Source organism: Archocentrus centrarchus, chromosome 7, assembly GCF_007364275.1.
Source record: "Archocentrus centrarchus isolate MPI-CPG fArcCen1 chromosome 7, fArcCen1, whole genome shotgun sequence".
NCBI lineage: Eukaryota > Metazoa > Chordata > Actinopteri > Cichliformes > Cichlidae > Archocentrus > Archocentrus centrarchus.
The window spans coordinates 24,035,484-24,052,960 of NC_044352.1; the positions used below are offsets into that span (position 1 = coordinate 24,035,484).

General features: G+C 41.1%; 2 protein-coding genes across 2 annotated transcripts; one reads left to right on the top strand and one right to left on the bottom strand.

Annotated features, from left to right (window-relative positions):
• Window positions 1–1,513: 1,513 nt before the first annotated feature.
• On the bottom strand, window positions 1,514–4,124 carry LOC115782910 (chymotrypsin-C-like). The gene is made up of 8 exons (XM_030733420.1): window positions 4,062–4,124; window positions 3,818–3,906; window positions 3,311–3,408; window positions 3,072–3,194; window positions 2,849–2,985; window positions 2,285–2,430; window positions 1,799–1,951; window positions 1,514–1,610 (listed from the first exon to the last, which is right to left on the bottom strand). The coding sequence occupies exons 1-8, from the start codon at window positions 4,099–4,101 to the stop codon at window positions 1,593–1,595; spliced, it is 804 nt and encodes a 267-aa protein (XP_030589280.1). The 5' UTR covers window positions 4,102–4,124; the 3' UTR covers window positions 1,514–1,592.
• Window positions 4,125–5,519: 1,395 nt separating this feature from the next.
• On the top strand, window positions 5,520–7,817 carry LOC115783377 (chymotrypsin-like elastase family member 2A). The gene is made up of 8 exons (XM_030734180.1): window positions 5,520–5,591; window positions 5,718–5,806; window positions 5,895–5,992; window positions 6,464–6,586; window positions 6,732–6,868; window positions 7,055–7,200; window positions 7,298–7,450; window positions 7,725–7,817. The coding sequence occupies exons 1-8, from the start codon at window positions 5,555–5,557 to the stop codon at window positions 7,740–7,742; spliced, it is 801 nt and encodes a 266-aa protein (XP_030590040.1). The 5' UTR covers window positions 5,520–5,554; the 3' UTR covers window positions 7,743–7,817.
• The last annotated feature ends 9,660 nt before the right edge of the window (window positions 7,818–17,477 follow it).

The following is a 17,477-nucleotide window of genomic DNA, read 5'->3' on the forward strand; positions in this document are numbered from 1 at the left end:
AACTGCAGTTGAACTGATGGTGACTGCAGTTGTGTAGGGTTAATGCATGCTTCCTAGGGTAGCTAAACAACTTTAATTGGCCTTAAAGCTTTAATCTTTGAGATCTCACACTTTTTATTTTCTCCCTGCAGATTCTCTTTACTGTCAAGTTTGAACTTTTGTGCCGAGCTTCCTTGCTGATGCTGGAAAAGCTATCCTGTTAATGTGCTCAGCAGCTCTTACAATTAACAGAAAAGGCAAAAATCATCATATTGTCTTGCCGGAGGAGTACTGGAACTGGTGCAGACCTTTAATTTGCCTTAATAAATCACTACTAATAGCCCGTGCTGAACCAGTTGTGAAATTTAAAGCTGCCACAGATAGACAGTTTAACTATTTATTTATTGGAACATCTAATATACATATTTGCAACAATAAATACCCCAAATATCCCACTTTATGGTTGAGAGCTTTTAAAAAAAAACATGTTCTGTTGTAGTTTCAATTGAACAGGCAGCGCGAACTTGAGCGCGATGCAGAGAGGACCCACTCAGAGGAGACGAGGGTCCCTGCACAGACGTGGCTCACGTGTTCACTGCTGTGTGGCTGGAGTGAGATCGACTCAGTGAACTGAACTGAAATTTCACTTTAGCAGCCTGCAAATCAAATCCTTCAAAGGGGACGTCATTTGAAACGTTCCACAGTCCTAAAATATTTCCTGCAAGTTTCCAACATTTTCTATCTGTAGTTATGAATAAAATGTGTAGCTCATGCTGTTCCATGCAAGGTTGAACATATTTTCACCTTCCAGGGTCAGTGTGAGGCTTAACGTCCCCTCCTGCCACCACCCCGTTCAAGCACAGGTGGGAAGGCAGCAAGCCACAGCAGATACCAGAATCTATCTTTATTTCCTGGCACTGTAGGATCACTTTCAGTAAATATACTCATAGATAGGACAGTTTAAGACATGACTCATGTGGCTTTTCATTAATTATTAAACATCTAAGTTCAGCCCATGCCACAATACAATGTTCATTTCATTTACTTCTGATCATGAGTGGGTCTAGGAGATTAATAATTAGCCGTCTGCTTGACGTTGCAGACATTTGGTTTTAAGTAACCTATGCAAGAGGGTTAAAGCCTCGTCCCACTAGCTGCCAGCCTCCTCGTGTCTGCTCACGTGGATGTAAATGTGTGATTTCTTGTGTTAAAAATGGTCTTGTAATTACAGTGTGTGCATGCAACTTCTCTCCAGTTTCCTGGGAAACTGGGTCAGCAATGCAGAAAGTCAAACATCTGCTGGAGACTTAAGGAAACACCAAGTGGTCGGTGATAAGAGGTTCCCATCAGTGTTCCAACGGGTGAAAACCGGAAACTTTTCCTTTATTCCTCATTTCCTCTAGAATAAAAGTAATTGAATATCCATGCAGACTCCTCGAGCCAGATTCTGTTATACTTTATTGCTTTTTCTATTTTTAGAAAACTGCTAAACTTACAAAAAAGCAAAGATGGTACAAAAAATGTAATGCAACACTTTTTAAAAACATTTTGTGGCTATCCATCTTTATTTCAGTATGCGCATATCGTGTCTGTCGTCCCACAAGGCCGTGCTCTCAGTAGGCCACCATTTTCTGTGAAAGACATCATGGAGAGATATTAGGTTTATAGTAAAACAGCGGTTTTAGCAGTGCCACATTGAATCATAGTTATTAAATTTGACTCCTTGAAATGCATGAAGAATGAATAACAGAAATTAACAAATTTTCATAGCTTTCATGACTTTGTATAAAAAGCTGTGCATAAAGGAGTGGAAGCTTACAGAGCTGATCCAGTCGATGTAGGAAGAGACCCGGGTGAAGACGGTGGGCTTCTTGGGGAAGTTGCAGCTGAGCCCAGAGCCAAAGCTGACAATACCATGAACCTCCCAGACTCCATCAGCATTCCGACAGTTCAGAGGACCGCCAGAGTCTCCCTGAGTCGGGTGGGAGAAATCACATGACCAGTGTGCACGAGTTCCACCGGCAGCAGTCAGTTTTTAAGCTTACGCACCTTTTACTGATTACTTATCACACATCACAGAAATTCTTTTACATTTTATGTTGTTCACAAAAATGCGTCTTAGTGCGGTTCTCACATTGTTGGGAATAGCTGAGTACAATTCCCGACCGTGAATCTCAGATCACAAGTTGAGGAAACTTGAGTTTAACTTAGTTTGCAGAGGTGTGAAAGTTTCACTCTTAAAGTGTGATGTGTCATTTTACTTGATACAATAATGTGACTGTGTCCCTCGTTCTTTTAGACTCACGTTGCAGCCAGACACAACTCCGTCTCCACCCGCACAGACCATGGTTTCCTTCACCTGACTTCCCCACCAGTCAAATTTACTGCAGGTCTCATGGTCCACCACTGGCAGGAGAGCCTGCTGAAGGATGTCAGCAATGGGACCTCCGGCTGTGTGGAGAACACACGTGTAGTTCAGCTCAGTATTAGATTTATTCCTTTATAAGCTTATTGATATCTGAAGCTCCAATATCCACCCACAGCTGCTTGGTTTCAGCTTTGGGACGCGCAGTTTAGCTGTTTTTAAACAAGCATCATGTTAGTGGGGAAAGGTATACCCCCCAGATAATACTGTATACTACCATAAATTGTAAAGAACTGTTTTTATAATGTTTTATTTTTCATTTTAATTTGTAATAATAATTCTTTTAACTGCACTGTTTTCTGAGCTGCTAAAATCGCCCCTCGTTGGTGTTTTGAGAGATTAAATATCAGTTGTGGCACTTAACCATTATTTGAGAAGATCTGAAGGGACGAACTGAATTAAACAGAGTTTCTCTTAAAGAGAGGAAATAAATGGAGCACTCACTGTAGAGGCGACCCCACCCAGTGACGTAGCAGGGTTCATCATGGGGGAGGATGTAGCCGGCCTCGGGTAGACAGGAAGCCATGATGGTGTCAGAGAAGTCAAGGGGGGCCTCGAGTTTGATCAGGGCGATGTCATTGCTGGAGAAGAAACGCGTGCATATTATATTTCTCCAAACACTCAATCCTACTATAGTTCAAATTCTTGACAGGAGATAATATTTTACCGAATTAAAAAGGAGTTCCAGTCCTCATGCACAATGATGTTAGAGGTGCCCATGAACACAGCGCCCTCCTCTGGCTCTACCAGGTTGTGCTTTCCCAAGGCCACTCTGTACTGCCTGCTGGAGCTGCAGGTCAACAAAGCATAATATGAAGCAGAAATGTTGTATTTATAATCATCAGTAATTCCCTGTTTGATTAACACTCTTGGACCTGTAGTGGGATATGCGTTACTGTTTTATACCTGATACAGTGTGCAGCAGTGAGGACCCACTGGTCAGAAATCAGAGTGCCTCCACATGTGTGTCTCCACTCACCCGCGCTGTTGTACTGCAGGGAAATCTGAAAAATGCATAAGAATGCGATGAATCAGGCCTGTTTGCATTAGCTTTGTTTTTTTTTTTCTGGTTTATCATAGTGCTGTTTTTCATTCTGGCTGCAGTCTGTTTGCCCATGTGGGAGCTCTGTTTGGACTGTTTGCTTCTTGCTTAGTCGATTTCCTGATAATCTAAAAGCGGCCCGGCTTTAGCAGCATTTAAAAACTCCAAATGCAGCGTTTCCTGTTTTAATTTGCTGTGTCTGAATGCGTTTCTTCTTATTTTCTGTGGCTCCGTTTTGCTTAAAATTGCTTCAAAAAGCTTTATTTACTATTCATGTGTCACACACTGAACTGCATATCTTTAACAGAATCCGTTTTATATTAATGATATTCAGAAATCTTATTTTCTGGATAAAATGTCTGAGTTTTTACCTGCCAGGGCCAGCTGTGAGGCCTGACATCCTCTCCTCCAACCACCCGAGTCAACACAGGGGGGAAGGTGGGCAATCCGCACCCGTAGGCTGAGGGGACACATGAGACAGTCTTTAAAATAAAAAGCACTTTGGATAACACAGCTGCTTACCTGCATGCATTATTGTAGGGATTACCCACTGAAGAGACAGGTGGCTGTAACAGATTTTATATGGAATGTTTTAAGCAACAAAAAGATCCTTACCGCCAGCGACAAACAGAGCAAGAACCACAAACTTCATCATGGCTGAATCTCCACAGACGCCACTCAACACGCGGCATTTTTATACCTTTCACAGTGTTATGCAACAGGAAAGTGCTTGAAATCCTTGGAAATTTAGCCTCTGACTTGATGCTTGGGGTGGAGCTACATGAACATACTAGGCAAAGGCTAAAGTGTTCAGTATGGACTTTTTTGTGCGTGCGTGTTTGTGTGTCAGTGGAATTGAGGTTTTTTTTTGCTTTATCACCACATGCTGGAGTTCACACAAAGACACAAAGAACCTCACTCCATATCAAATGTAACACCCCCCATTCCGATTTCCTTCGAAATCCAGCCTCCTTAGGCAGGTGGGAGGAAAAAAAACAAAAACCTGAATGACACAGCTGACTGTACCGCACTAGTTAACTAATACATTATTACTGATATACTATATTACTGAAATTCTACTTCCCTTGTATATGTACAATTAGCTGTTGACACAGATTTTGCAGCTGTGCCTCTGCACACCACCATGGTGTTATCAAATAATCAAGGTGTGATTCCAGTGCAGGCTTTCACTTTTATTCAAGGTTTAAAAAAATAAATAAAAAAAAAAAAGGATTGCATTAATTTTGGGGGGGAATTACAGCCACTTTTATGCACAGCCCCCCACTCTCAGAGGCTCAGACGTAATTGGACACACTAACATAAACACCGTAAAGTGCTGTCTGATGAGTTTTGCAGCATTTGGCTTAATCTGAGCAGAGAGTACAGCCCGGCATACTTTACATCTAAGTAAAGAATTCTGCAATCATCCACTTCACTTGAACTCTCTGGTCTTTCAGGCTTTCAGCCATTGCTGAGCTGGCCAGTGTATTTATTCTTTTTAGATTATTGATTTGGCCACTTCTAAAGTTTTTTTTGCATGTTCAATAATAAGAACAAATTCCAGATCTTTTATTTTGTGAATTTGCCATGGAATAACAAGGGGACAGGCCTCACCTGGCCACAAAACTGTTTGTCACTCAGTTGTCCAGTTACTTTTGAACATCTGAGAATGGGGGACTGTGTATAAAAATGGCCGTGATGCTTTTGTTAAACCTCTTGGATTCAAGCTTAAAGTTTGAACTTCGATGGCATCTTGTTTGTCTGATTTAGAATCCACTGTTCTGGCATACAGGGGCAAACACGTACGGACCTGTTACTGTAAAAATGGAAAATTCAGCTTTTCTCTGATGTTATTAAAACTTCAGACTCTCGCAGTAAATGTAAAAGACCTGACCAATTCAGCAGGCATCTGTGTGGTTCACACAGAGGTAGAGGTGGGGAGATAAGGTTTATTTGGGGATATCTGTGGTTACTTATCTCCAAGGTTGATTTGTTTTTCCTACCAAAATTTTCCTTGCTGTGCTGAGGGAAATGTTGCAACATGTGATTTCTCTCGGCTTTATAAGGAGGAGCAAGTCCCTCCTGACTTACTGCTGACGAGAGTCACAATGATGTTCGTGATCTTGGCTTTGTTTGTTGCCGGCGGTAAGCAAGTGATACTTCTTTGACGAATATGTTACATGCATTGCAAAATAAATGTGATCATGTTATAATACTCCTGATTCTAATACAGCATCAGAAATCACCATACTTTCTACTGTTGCCTCTTAGCCTATGGGTGCGGCACGCCCACCTACCCCCCCATTCTCAACAAAGTAGTTGGTGGAATTGATGCCCGTCAGCACAGCTGGCCCTGGCAGGTAAACAACTTCCAAACCGTTCTTAAAGATTGTTGTGTCGTTCTCAAGTCCGGACTCATTGTGCTGTGCTGCTATTTGTTGTCCTCAGGTGTCCCTGCAGTACAAGAGCGGCAGCAACTTCTATCACACATGTGGCGGTAGTCTGATCTCCAGCCAGTGGGTCGTCACTGCTGCTCACTGCATCGGGTATGGCAAAAAAGAAAAAGGAGCAGGAAGACCTGTAAAATGAAGTGCACACACAGCACAGAGCACTAACCAGGCATACAGTAGATGTAGTAGGGTAATTACAACCTGGATTATAGAGGCAGTACACAGAAAAAATGATCAGTTTATTAACATATTTATATTTGAACTTCGACTTAAATAATGGAGCATAGTCTCGAAACATAAATAGACTGATGAGCTGCAGTCATTGCCAGTATGCTTTCTTTTAATCAAGAAGAAAAAAAAACACAACAAAAGAAAAATATTTCTATAGAGAATAGCATTTTTTTTATGTTTATACCACATGGAAAATGAGACTACTACTGGTAGTGTCATAATTGTTTTGGTCATTCTTACCTTTCTGTACTAATGAAGTAAGTGAATGTTGTAATATTTTATTAAATATAAGTAACTTTGATTCTTTCATTTGTGTGTGTGTGTGTGGCCAAGCAGCAGTTATACCTACAGAGTTTACCTGGGAAAGCACAATCTGAACACCGTGTCTGAGCCTAACTCCGTCGCCATCAGTCCTGCCAAGATCATTGTCCATCCTAACTGGGACTCTTACAATATTCGGTGGGCCATTTAGCCCACAGATTACTGTAGTGGGCTGGAAACTGTTGTTTTTTTGTTTTTTTTTTAAATTTTAAATACTGCATTCATGCTTTCACTGCTTATTAGCACTCCATTCCTAAGTGTGACATTTCTATCCACACTCTAGTAATGACATCGCCCTTATCAAACTGGCATCACCTGTTCAAATCTCTGCCGCCATCATGCCTGCCTGTCTCCCCCCCTCTGGTGAGACCCAGGCTCATGGTACCATCTGCTACGTCACCGGCTGGGGACGCCTCTGGAGTAAGTTTTATTACAGTAACTAAATTAAAGTTCACATACCTATAAAGACTGCTCACTTTAATCTCCTGTTATATCTTCAATAAATAATAAGTTTTCCTTTGGAATTTCTGTTACCTGATGTTGCACATGCTGTTTCTGTCTTGACTCTAGCCCTGAATCTGAATGCCTTTTCTTTCTCCCCTAAAGCTGGAGGTCCTCTTGCTGACACCCTGCAGCAGGCTCCCCTCGCCGTGGTCGACTACAGCACCTGTTCCAAGTCTGACTGGTGGGGTAATCTGGTCACCACAAACATGATCTGTGCTGGTGGAGATGGAGAACTGGCTAGCTGCAACGTGAGTCAAATTTAGATTATTGAACAAACGTTAAAGTATTTCCCACCTCTGCCATCTTTGGTGCAGCTTCCTTTTTAATGTCACATTTGTCCTTTAGGGAGACTCTGGTGGTCCCCTGAACTGCAGGAACGCTAATGGCTCCTGGGACGTTAATGGAATTGTGAGTTTTGGCTCAAGCTTGGGCTGCAACTACTACAAGAAACCCTCTGTCTTCACTAAGGTCAGCGCCTACATCTCCTGGATCAACTCCGTAAGTATAAAATTATTAAACACAAAAATGGTTTTTGAAAAGATCTCACAGTACACAAGATACATTAAAGTGCAGATGAGCTGCCACTTGTTTGTGCTTATTAGTGTACAGTATTATAAAATAGTCCATACTACTATCTTAATTTTAATTTGAACTTCAACTGCTCAGTAGCCAGGACCTGTAAAATGTCAAAATGTGACTGGCACATGTAAACTGATGCATTAATGCTTTTTTCAGGAGCAATTTAAAATATTTTCTTAATTTTTTTCCCCAGGTGATGACCTCAAACTAAGATGTGGACGTGTTTTTGTCAAACCTAGAAAGTAGATGTGTGATCAAATGAAAAAATAAAGTTGATAATGCAGTCCTCTGTGATTTCTTAGTCATACAATTAATGTGTTGATGAGGAAACTGTCATGTAAAACAGCGGTAAAGCTAAAACTGAGCATTTCTTAAAGATGTGAACACTACTTTCTTTTTCATTCATATATATATATATATATATATATATATATATATATATATATATATATATATATATATATATATATATATAGACACACACACACACACACACACACAAAATGTGCAAAACCCAAAACTATTACGAGCAGGGTGTGGAGCAATAACCACAAAGCCAAAAAATACATTATGGAGAGCAAAAAGCAAAATTCTTTACATTTCAGAGGAGAATGCACACAAACTGCAGGCTGGGAAAACAGACTTGTCATTTTTGGGAACAGTCTTTTCCTCCAGGCTTCATTTTTATTAAATAGCTGGTTGTGCTGCAGGATGAGAGCATCCATCTGTTTTTGTGACACCATTTTGCATTCATCTGAAATACCCCCCGAAGACAACACAAACCATATTTTTTTCCGCTCTGAAAGCAGAAGCCACATCTACATAATCATGAATATATAATTTTCATAGAAGTTATCTGAATGGCTTCAGGTGGAGCAGTGACTGCAGAGATTCTGCTTATAAACAGTAGTTTAAAACTACAGGCAACAGCTTGTGTGGATGCCAACCTGGTTTCCAGAAGTCCTTGGGTTCCTCTCAGGTTGCCTCTCAGGTTTCTTGGTTTCCTCTCAGGTTGGCAATTTAGATTTGCACACTTTAGATAAAAACCATAACAACACATTTACTGGATACTTAAAATGTTATATATAAAACATGATTTTAAAACAAATTTTGATCATCAATAAAAATGGTAATTAATGCTTCTACTAAGGTAACTTAGTTGTCACACCTCAACGACCTCTTAACCTCTGTGGCCCCATTCAGATAGCTAGCAGCTAGCTTCTCATCTTTACCTGCTCAACTCACATCCCGGGACTGATGTCTACCAGGATTTAGGCTGACAGTCACTAGCATCCCACCTGACATCCCATTCCTGGTCAGGGGCCTATTCCAGGAAGCAGGTTTTGCTAACAACTCTGGGTTTGTTAACCCTAAAATGAGGGAAACCCGGGTTTTCTGTTCCAGAAAGAGCTAACTCCAACTCTGAGTCAGTTACTGAGGTAACAGACTCTGTGAACCTAACCTGCTCGCTGGCAGGTTTTATCCAACAAACTCTGAGTGTCTCTGACTCCTCCCCTCCTGCTGCACCTGAACCACCTGTCTGACACTCCCATTCATTTCCTCATTCATAAAGTCGCTGCAAAGCGATCAGAGGAGCGAATTCATCTGCAGACTTTTATGTTTCTACAAGCACTGAAATACCAGTTAGATGTTTGTTCGTTATTTTTGACATGAGGTTTTTAGTCATTCACTCGTCAACAGGCTGTAAGGATGGAGACAGTGATGATGTCACGGAGTTATAATGAATGCACCTGTCAGTCAGTTCCCCTGAAACATTTACTGTAGTTACTGCAGCATCACTGTTACATCACACTGATCTGGATGAAGCTTTAGACACAGAACACTGTGGATGAAAAAATGTCTGGATCAGATGATGTGAATGTTTGAGTGAAGATGTCTGTAATTCAGAGTATGTCCATCCATCCATCCATCCATTCGCTTCCGCATGTTAAGGGTTGCTGGAGCCTATCCCAGCTATCATAGGGCGAGAGGCAGGGTACATCCTGAACAGGTCGCCAGCCTGTTGCAGGGCCAACACGGAGTAACAGACAACCTTTCACACTCACGCACTCAGTCACACCTATGGGCAATTTAGATTAGCCAATTAACCTAACCCCAGTAAGTGCATGTCTTTGGAATGTGGGAGGAAACCGGAGTACCCGGAGGAAACCCACGCAAGCACGGGGAGAACATGCAAACTCCACACAGAGAGAGGGAGAGGCCTGGGCCAAGGTGGAATCGAACCCAGGCCTTCCAAATGATATTCTAACTTTGAGGCAGCAGTGCTAACCACTGCACCACCGTGCTGCCCTTCAGAGTATGTATCTCGACATATTTTCCTTTGAAAATCACCTAAATTGGTGATCACAGGCTCTATAACGGATCCGCAAACAATGTCAGAGTCCCCCTGAATTCTCCATTAAAAGAATGAATGAATAAGGTGACATTCCATCACTAGATCCAGTTTTTACTGTATGATTGCTTTTAAATAATCATACAGTAAAAATTGAATTAAATGGTGATTAAATGGCCATAAACTGAACTGTCATAAACTGCAGCAAAAACTGTTTTTATTAAGTAACAAACTGATCTGCGGTCAGCTCCGCCCCTGGGGTCTGCTGCTGTCTCAGTCTCTAGCACACAGGTTGGTCAGTAAACTCAGTCTGAGCTGTTTCTCCACATTTTAATCTTCACTTTCTTTCTCCTGCTTTTTGTCCGTCAGGCTGCAGCTGAATAATTTGATTTTATAAATTAAATGTAAAATTAGGATTCAGCTTCGTCTGATAAAGATTCAAGTTGTGTAAATGATGACAGCAGATATTATAAAAGAAATTATATATTTTATAACAATTCTGGCTGTTTTATTCTGTCTATGATGATGACAGAGTGGGCCTGACCCACTCTGACCCACCCGCTCTGACCCACCCACTCTGCTCCACACTGACACGTGCGTATGGAGAGCCGTTTCATTCAAAATGAAATAAATAAATACTGCTATTGATAAATTATTAATAAATATTCCATGAAATAAATAAATATCCCCATGAAATAAAACAAAAATATTTTTAAAATAAAATTTTCTTTTTTTTTAAATTAATTAATTAATTTATCTGTTTATCTATTTATTTATTCATTCATTTCATAATGGAGTTTTATTTTGTGACGCTTTTATTTTGTAAAAATAAAGAGCTTCATAAAAAGAGCTTCAAATGAAAAACGGGGTTAAAAAAATAATAAATAAATCTTGAAACAAATTATAATAAAATAATAATGAAAATTTATTTTAAAAATATTTTGTTTTATTTCATGGAATATTTATGAATAATTTATCAATAACAGTATTTATTTATTCATTTATTTCATTTTAAATGAAACGGCTCTCCATACGTGCGTACGGCAGCCGGGAGCGGCCATGGTACGTATAAACTATTTTCTGATGGTTTTCTCGAGTTAATAACTCGTTATCTCTAGAAAACGGTAATCGTTTTCTCGTGATAAGGAGATAAATTACTCGTTATCTCGAGAAAACGAACTTTGTAACGGAATGATTGGTGTGTGTTAAACCTGATTCCTTTTGTTAAGGTTTGTGCTCTGTAGTGTGTATGTATATGCCTTTACTCCCAAAAGTCAGTTATGGGAAGTGACGTGTTAGACACATAGCCCAATGTTAAGTGGTGTTGTTCTGTGATGCAAATGCGAAATAAAGTGAAGCGAGCGCTGGCGGGAAGCTCTCTCTCTGCCCGCTCCGAGTTGGACTTCAGAGTGTGTGATCTGCTTATTCCTCCATCAAAGAAATGACATGTTAAGAGAACCGCATCTGAATAGCGCTGCGCAGTCTCATCTGCTAACAGGTTATGAGCCCAGTCCCGATACGAGACCCAGGCAAGAACGAGAATGAGCACCTGAAGTTAAGGGTAGGTACCGCCGAGAAAAGTCGCAACGTACTGCGTGCCCGGCGAAGATAAGTGCTAAAGCTAAAAGGACGCCATGAGCCGGAGGACCACAGAAACGAGCAATCGCTGGTCACGGCTAGTTTTTGATGGAGATGCTGAGAAGTACGAATTATGGGAGACAAAGTTTTTAGGACACCTTCGACTGCAAGGCTTAAAGGAGGTTATTTTAAAGCCCGAAGAAGAATGGGAAGAGGAAGACGGAGACGACACAAAAAATGCGGACGCATACGCAGAGCTTATCCAGTTCCTCGATGATACCAGTCTATCGCTAGTAATGCGTGAAGCTGCCGACAACGGAAGAAAGGCTTTAAGGATTCTAAGAGACTTTTATGCCGGAAAGGGTAAGCCCCGTGTTATCAGCCTATATACAGAACTGACTTCGCTACAGAAAGCTAACAGCGAGAGTGTGACGGACTATGTTTTGAGAGCGGAAGCCGCCATTACAGCATTAAGAAACGCTGAAGAAACTTTGAGTGATGGCCTGCTCATTGCTATGATTATGAAAGGACTACCGGAGTCATTCAAACCATTTATCATCCATGTCACACAAAACGAAACTACAATGACATTCACTGACTTTAAATGTAAATTAAGGAGTTATGAAGACACCGAAAAAATGCGCGCGGTGGCGACGGAGGACAACGTCATGAAAGCGCGAGCACAGTCAGGCACGAAGTATGCACAGATAGGTGTGGGTGAACGAAGAGCAGATGGCGCCGACTTAGTGTGCTTCAGATGCGGACAAAAGGGGCACAAAGCTAAAGCATGCCACCGCAAGAAATGGTGCAACTTCTGCAAAAGCACCACACACCGAGAGGAAATGTGCAGGAGAAAACAGCGACTGGATGAGGCGCGGAAAGCTACTGATGAAGAGGATGACAAGGAATATGCTTTTCGGCTGAGCGAAGAAAACCAGGAGGTATGGACAAGTGGTAAAGGTTTGATGGTGGACACGGGAGCGACCTCGCACATCATCACAGACCTTGGAAGATTTAAAAGATTTGACGACAACTTTAAACCCGAGACACACTGCATTGAACTGGCTGACGGCACCTGATGCAAAGGAGTAGCGAAAAGAAGAGGAGAGGCAGAGGTGACTTTGATGGACAGCAGAGGGCGACATTGCAAGACGATCCTAAAACAGGCGCTGTACATCCCCTCTTATCCACAGGACATATTTTCTGTGAAAGCAGCTACTAACAATGGTGCAACAGTAACTTTCAAACAGGGAGAAGATGTTCTGAAACATCAAGATGGAACAAAGTTTCCCATCAAAGAGTACAATAGACTGTACTATCTACAAACTGTGAGTAATGAATGGGAAGATCAGTGTAAGGGTTCTTATGATATCCAAACATGGCACAAAATTTTGGGACATTGTAATTACGATGACATACAAAATTTACAGGATGTTGTTGAAGGAATGAACATTAAGGGTAACAGTGATAAACAGGTGAAGCAATGTGAAGTGTGTATTAAAGGAAAGTTCACTCAATGGAGAAACAGGGAACCAGACAAGAGAGCTAAAGCTGCATTAGAACTGGTTCACACAGATTTAGCTGGACCAATAGACCCAGAGTCTACTGAAGGTTACAGATTTGTGTTATCATTCACGGATGATTTTTCCAGTGCAGTTTTTGTGTACTTTCTAAAACATAAGAGTGACACTACGCAAGCAACAGAAAAGTTTATTGCAGACACAGCACCGTACGGCAAGATTAAGTGTATACGGTCTGATAATGGCACAGAGTTTACCGGAAAGTGTTATCGAGCACTATTGAACAAAAATGGCATCAAACATGAGACCTCAGCACCATACTCGCCGCACCAGAACGGCACAGCCGAGCGAAATTGGCGCACACTGTTCGACATGGCAAGGTGCATGCTGATAGAGAGCGACTTACCTAAAACATTGTGGGTTTACGCGGTTCAGACAGCTGCCATAATAAGAAATAGATGTTTCAACAGACGTACAGGGCAAACCCCTTACCAAAAGGTGAGCGGTAAAAGACCAAATCTATCCAGAATGCAGAAGTTTGGTTCAGCCTGTTACGCTTACAAACAAGACAAGGGAAAACTAGACTCAAAATGTGAGGAGGGAATTTTTGTGGGATATGACAAAAATAGCCCAGCCTACCTAATCTATTTTCCACACAAAGGAAAAGTTCAAAAGCACAGACTAGTGAAGTTTGTGTCCAAAAAGGTGGTAGAGCAACAGACACAAACTGATTTAATACCAGAAGATGAGTTTGACATACAAAACAGGTCCAGGAAAGAGACAGAAGAGCCTAAGACACCTGAACAAAATCAGGATCCCGTCTCCTTATTGGAGTCGAACAGCAAAACTGATACTATCAGTGACACAGAACCAGCCACAACAGGCTATCCCTCTAGGGTAAGGAAGAAACCAAGTTACCTGAATGAATATGTGATGGATGAGGAAATCAATGATCAGGTGTTAACAAATATTGATTATTGCTACAGACTTGTATGTGGTGTACCTTTAACATTTGAAGAAGCTGTACATTCTCAAAATTCCAAAGAATGGAGAAATGCAATGGATGAGGAAATGTTGTCGCTCAGAGAAAACAATACATTTACCCTAACAGCCCTTCCTGAAGGCAAGCAGGCAGTGGGGGGAAAATGGGTTTATGCAGTGAAAAAGAATGCCGACGGAACTGACAAATTCAAAGCTAGATATGTGGCAAAGGGGTTTTGTCAGAAAAAGGGAACTGATTATGAAGAAACCTTCTCTCCTACTGCCAATCTAACTAGTATTAGAGTCCTGATGCAGAAAGCGGCACAGGAAAACCTTATCCTACACCAAATGGACGTCAAAACAGCGTATCTCCACGCACCAATAGATTGTGAAATATACCTGGAACAACCAGAAGGTTACAAAGAGGGATCAAATGGAAAAGAACAGTTGGTGTGTAAACTGAACAAATCATTATATGGTCTCAAACAGCCAGGTAGAAATTGGAACAACACTTTGCATAATTACCTGTGTGAAAACAATTTTGTACAAAATCCAGCAGATTATTGTGTGTACACCAAACAGACAGAACATGATAAAATCATTCTTGTAGTATGGGTAGATGATCTGATCATCGCTGCTACTAATAGAAAAGTACTAAATGATGTCAAAAAGGTTCTGACAGCAAGGTTTCAAATGAAGGATTTGGGAAAGCTGAGATATTTTCTCGGGATTGATTTCGAACAGAATGAAAACTGTGTAAAAATGTCCCAAACAGGGTATGTAAAGAAAATACTCGAGAGATTTGATATGCAGGACTGCAAACCTAGAGTTACACCTTGTGAACAAAAACTGGACTATGATGATGAAACAGAAAGAATGAACAATGTCAAAAAATACAGAGAAGCTGTTGGCAGTCTTATTTACTTAACTACATGTACCAGACCGGACTTAAGCTTTGTGGTGAGTAAGCTGTCACAGTATTTTGCAGAACCTACAGAGCAACAATGGACTACTGTAAAACATGTGTTAAAGTATCTTAAAGGTACTTCTGGAAAGGAGTTGTGTTACAAAAAATGTGAAAATGAGAATCTCAGACTCCATGCATACAGTGATGCTGACTGGGCAGCTGATGTGAATGATCGCCACAGCACAACTGGTTATTGTGTTAGTCTGTCTGAAAAGGGACCACTGATTTCATGGAAGACTAAGAAGCAGCCCACGGTTGCATTATCCACATGTGAAGCAGAATATATGGCTTTAGCTGCTACCATTCAAGAGTGTCTATACTTGATGCAACTACTTAAAAGCATTGACTCTTATGAATATGCATCAACTATGCTTTATGAAGACAACCAGGGTACTATAGCATTAGCTAAAAATCCTGTAAAGAGACAGCGATGTAAACATGTCGACATAAAGTACCACTTTGTCAGATCAACAGTGAAGGAAGGAAAGGTCATCCTAAACTATTGCCCAACGGACCAGATGGTGGCAGACATAATGACCAAGCCTGTGACAACAGTTAAGTTAGCCAAGTTTAACAGTTTTGTTTTTGGAACCCAGTATTAAGAAGGTCATTTTGGTTATGAAGCAAATAACCTCAGAGCAAGTGGGGGTGTTAAGGTTTGTGCTCTGTAGTGTGTATGTATATGCCTTTACTCCCAAAAGTCAGTTATGGGAAGTGACGTGTTAGACACATAGCCCAATGTTAAGTGGTGTTGTTCTGTGATGCAAATGCGAAATAAAGTGAAGCGAGCGCTGGCGGGAAGCTCTCTCTCTGCCCGCTCCGAGTTGGACTTCAGAGTGTGTGATCTGCTTATTCCTCCATCAAAGAAATGACATGTTAAGAGAACCGCATCTGAATACCGCTGCGCAGTCTCATCTGCTAACACCTTTCTTCAAATTCCTTTCTTCAAATGCCTGTCACCCCAGTCCGAGTCCGTTCTTGTAAAGGTTTTAAGAACACTGAGAAACTGATCAAAGTTTGTTTTCTCGAGATAAAAATTACCGTTTTCTAGAGTTATTTAACTCGTTATCTCGAGAAAACCATCAGAAAAAAGTTTATACGTACCATGGCCGCTCTCGGCTTCCGTACATGCGTCCTCCGTCCATCGGATTAAAATGGAGGCGCCGCTCTTTATTTACCCGTTGCCATGGTGACTCCTGGTGTCGGCGCTCCATTGACGATGGCTGTCTTTCCTTACTCACGCACGTGCTAAAGCAGGGTGAACGTACTCAGAGTGGATTGAACTAACTCTGATCAGCTGTTCTGGAACGGGAAACTCAGAGTATATTTTTAAACTCAGAGTTTGTTGAACATGCTTCCTGGGATAGGCCCCAGAGGTATGAAAGTTACTCTTAATGGTCTTCTTTTTTTTAACTGGTCTGAAGAGGTGTAGAACAATTAATTTTGATTGTTTGGTAAGGATGTGCATGTGGGGGCTATCCTGGTTTGTTAAAAAGAAAAATATTATCTTAATATTCAGCTAAATGATTAGCAGTTTTTCAAATACACATTTAGCAAAGGTGCTGTGGTTGAGGTGAGGAAACCAGTATGAATTCATAGAGGGCGGGAGCCTGTCCCTGCTGCCATAGAGAGAGAAGGGGTACACCCTGGACAGGTCACCAGTCTGTTGCACGGCCAACAAAGAGAGACAACCATTCACACTCACATTCACATCTACTGTATAAGCAATTTAAAATCACAAATACCTAAACACTGGTTGAAAAAAATTTTTTTTTGGAATTTCTTTGTATTTTTGGGAAATCTTTTTGTAATCAGGAAAAACCCTGGAATTGTAACTTTCAGTCGTGGCACTAGAGGTTGAAGTCACCAATGAATTAAAAAAAAACAACAAAAAAACAAGCTTATTTCTGCAGAATATTATCTGCTGCGTTATTGCATCATGGTGCTGCAGCCTGCATGCTGAGAGTTCCACAGAATGATGATGTAACAAAACAATTCTGTAATTACAAAGGATCAAAGAACAAAGGAATTCTATAAGTAAGCCAACACTTAGATTGCTTAGTTACACTTAGTTACACTTCCAGAGTAGAATATAATTTCAAGATAACAAAGAAAACTCACTGACCAAGGATCCACCCAGGAGAAAATGTCCAGGAACCAAGAATCAACCAATCCCCACCTCAAGCTTAGCTTGAAAAGAAAGAGAGTTGAGGTTGATGTTGAGCTATGTGGCAAGAGAGACGGTTCTCCAGATAAGAAGAAAAGGCGCCTGTGTGACAGTAGAGATCTGTTAAAAAGCCACTACAGTCAAATTTCACAGAGCACCAACAGTGATTCGGAGTTGAGCTCACTAGAAAGTAAAAGAAAAAAACTAAATACAGAAGAATTGGCAGTGACACCGAGCACTTCTCAAGATGTGGAGGCCATCCTGAGAAAGCAGAAGGCTTTGAATCTTAACCAAAGGTCCACCCAGTCGCCAGGATCTAGTAACCAAAAATCAACCAATCCCCACATCAAGCTTAGCTTGAAAAGAAAGAGAGTTGAGGT

Bases quoted from the DNA above. Each gene is read 5' to 3' on its own strand.
- LOC115782910 (XM_030733420.1), bottom strand. From the start codon at position 4,101: ATGATGAAGTTTGTGGTTCTTGCTCTGTTTGTCGCTGGCG. The intron at 3,409-3,817 runs GTAAAAACTCAG...TGCATTTTTCAG, and splicing joins CTCACAGCTGGCCCTGGCAG to ATTTCCCTGCAGTACAACAG. The intron at 2,986-3,071 runs GTAAAATATTAT...TTTCTTCTCCAG, and splicing joins TGGAACTCCTTTTTAATTCG to CAATGACATCGCCCTGATCA.
- LOC115783377 (XM_030734180.1), top strand. From the start codon at position 5,555: ATGATGTTCGTGATCTTGGCTTTGTTTGTTGCCGGCG. The intron at 5,592-5,717 runs GTAAGCAAGTGA...GTTGCCTCTTAG, and splicing joins GGCTTTGTTTGTTGCCGGCG to CCTATGGGTGCGGCACGCCC. The intron at 5,993-6,463 runs GTATGGCAAAAA...GTGGCCAAGCAG, and splicing joins ACTGCTGCTCACTGCATCGG to CAGTTATACCTACAGAGTTT.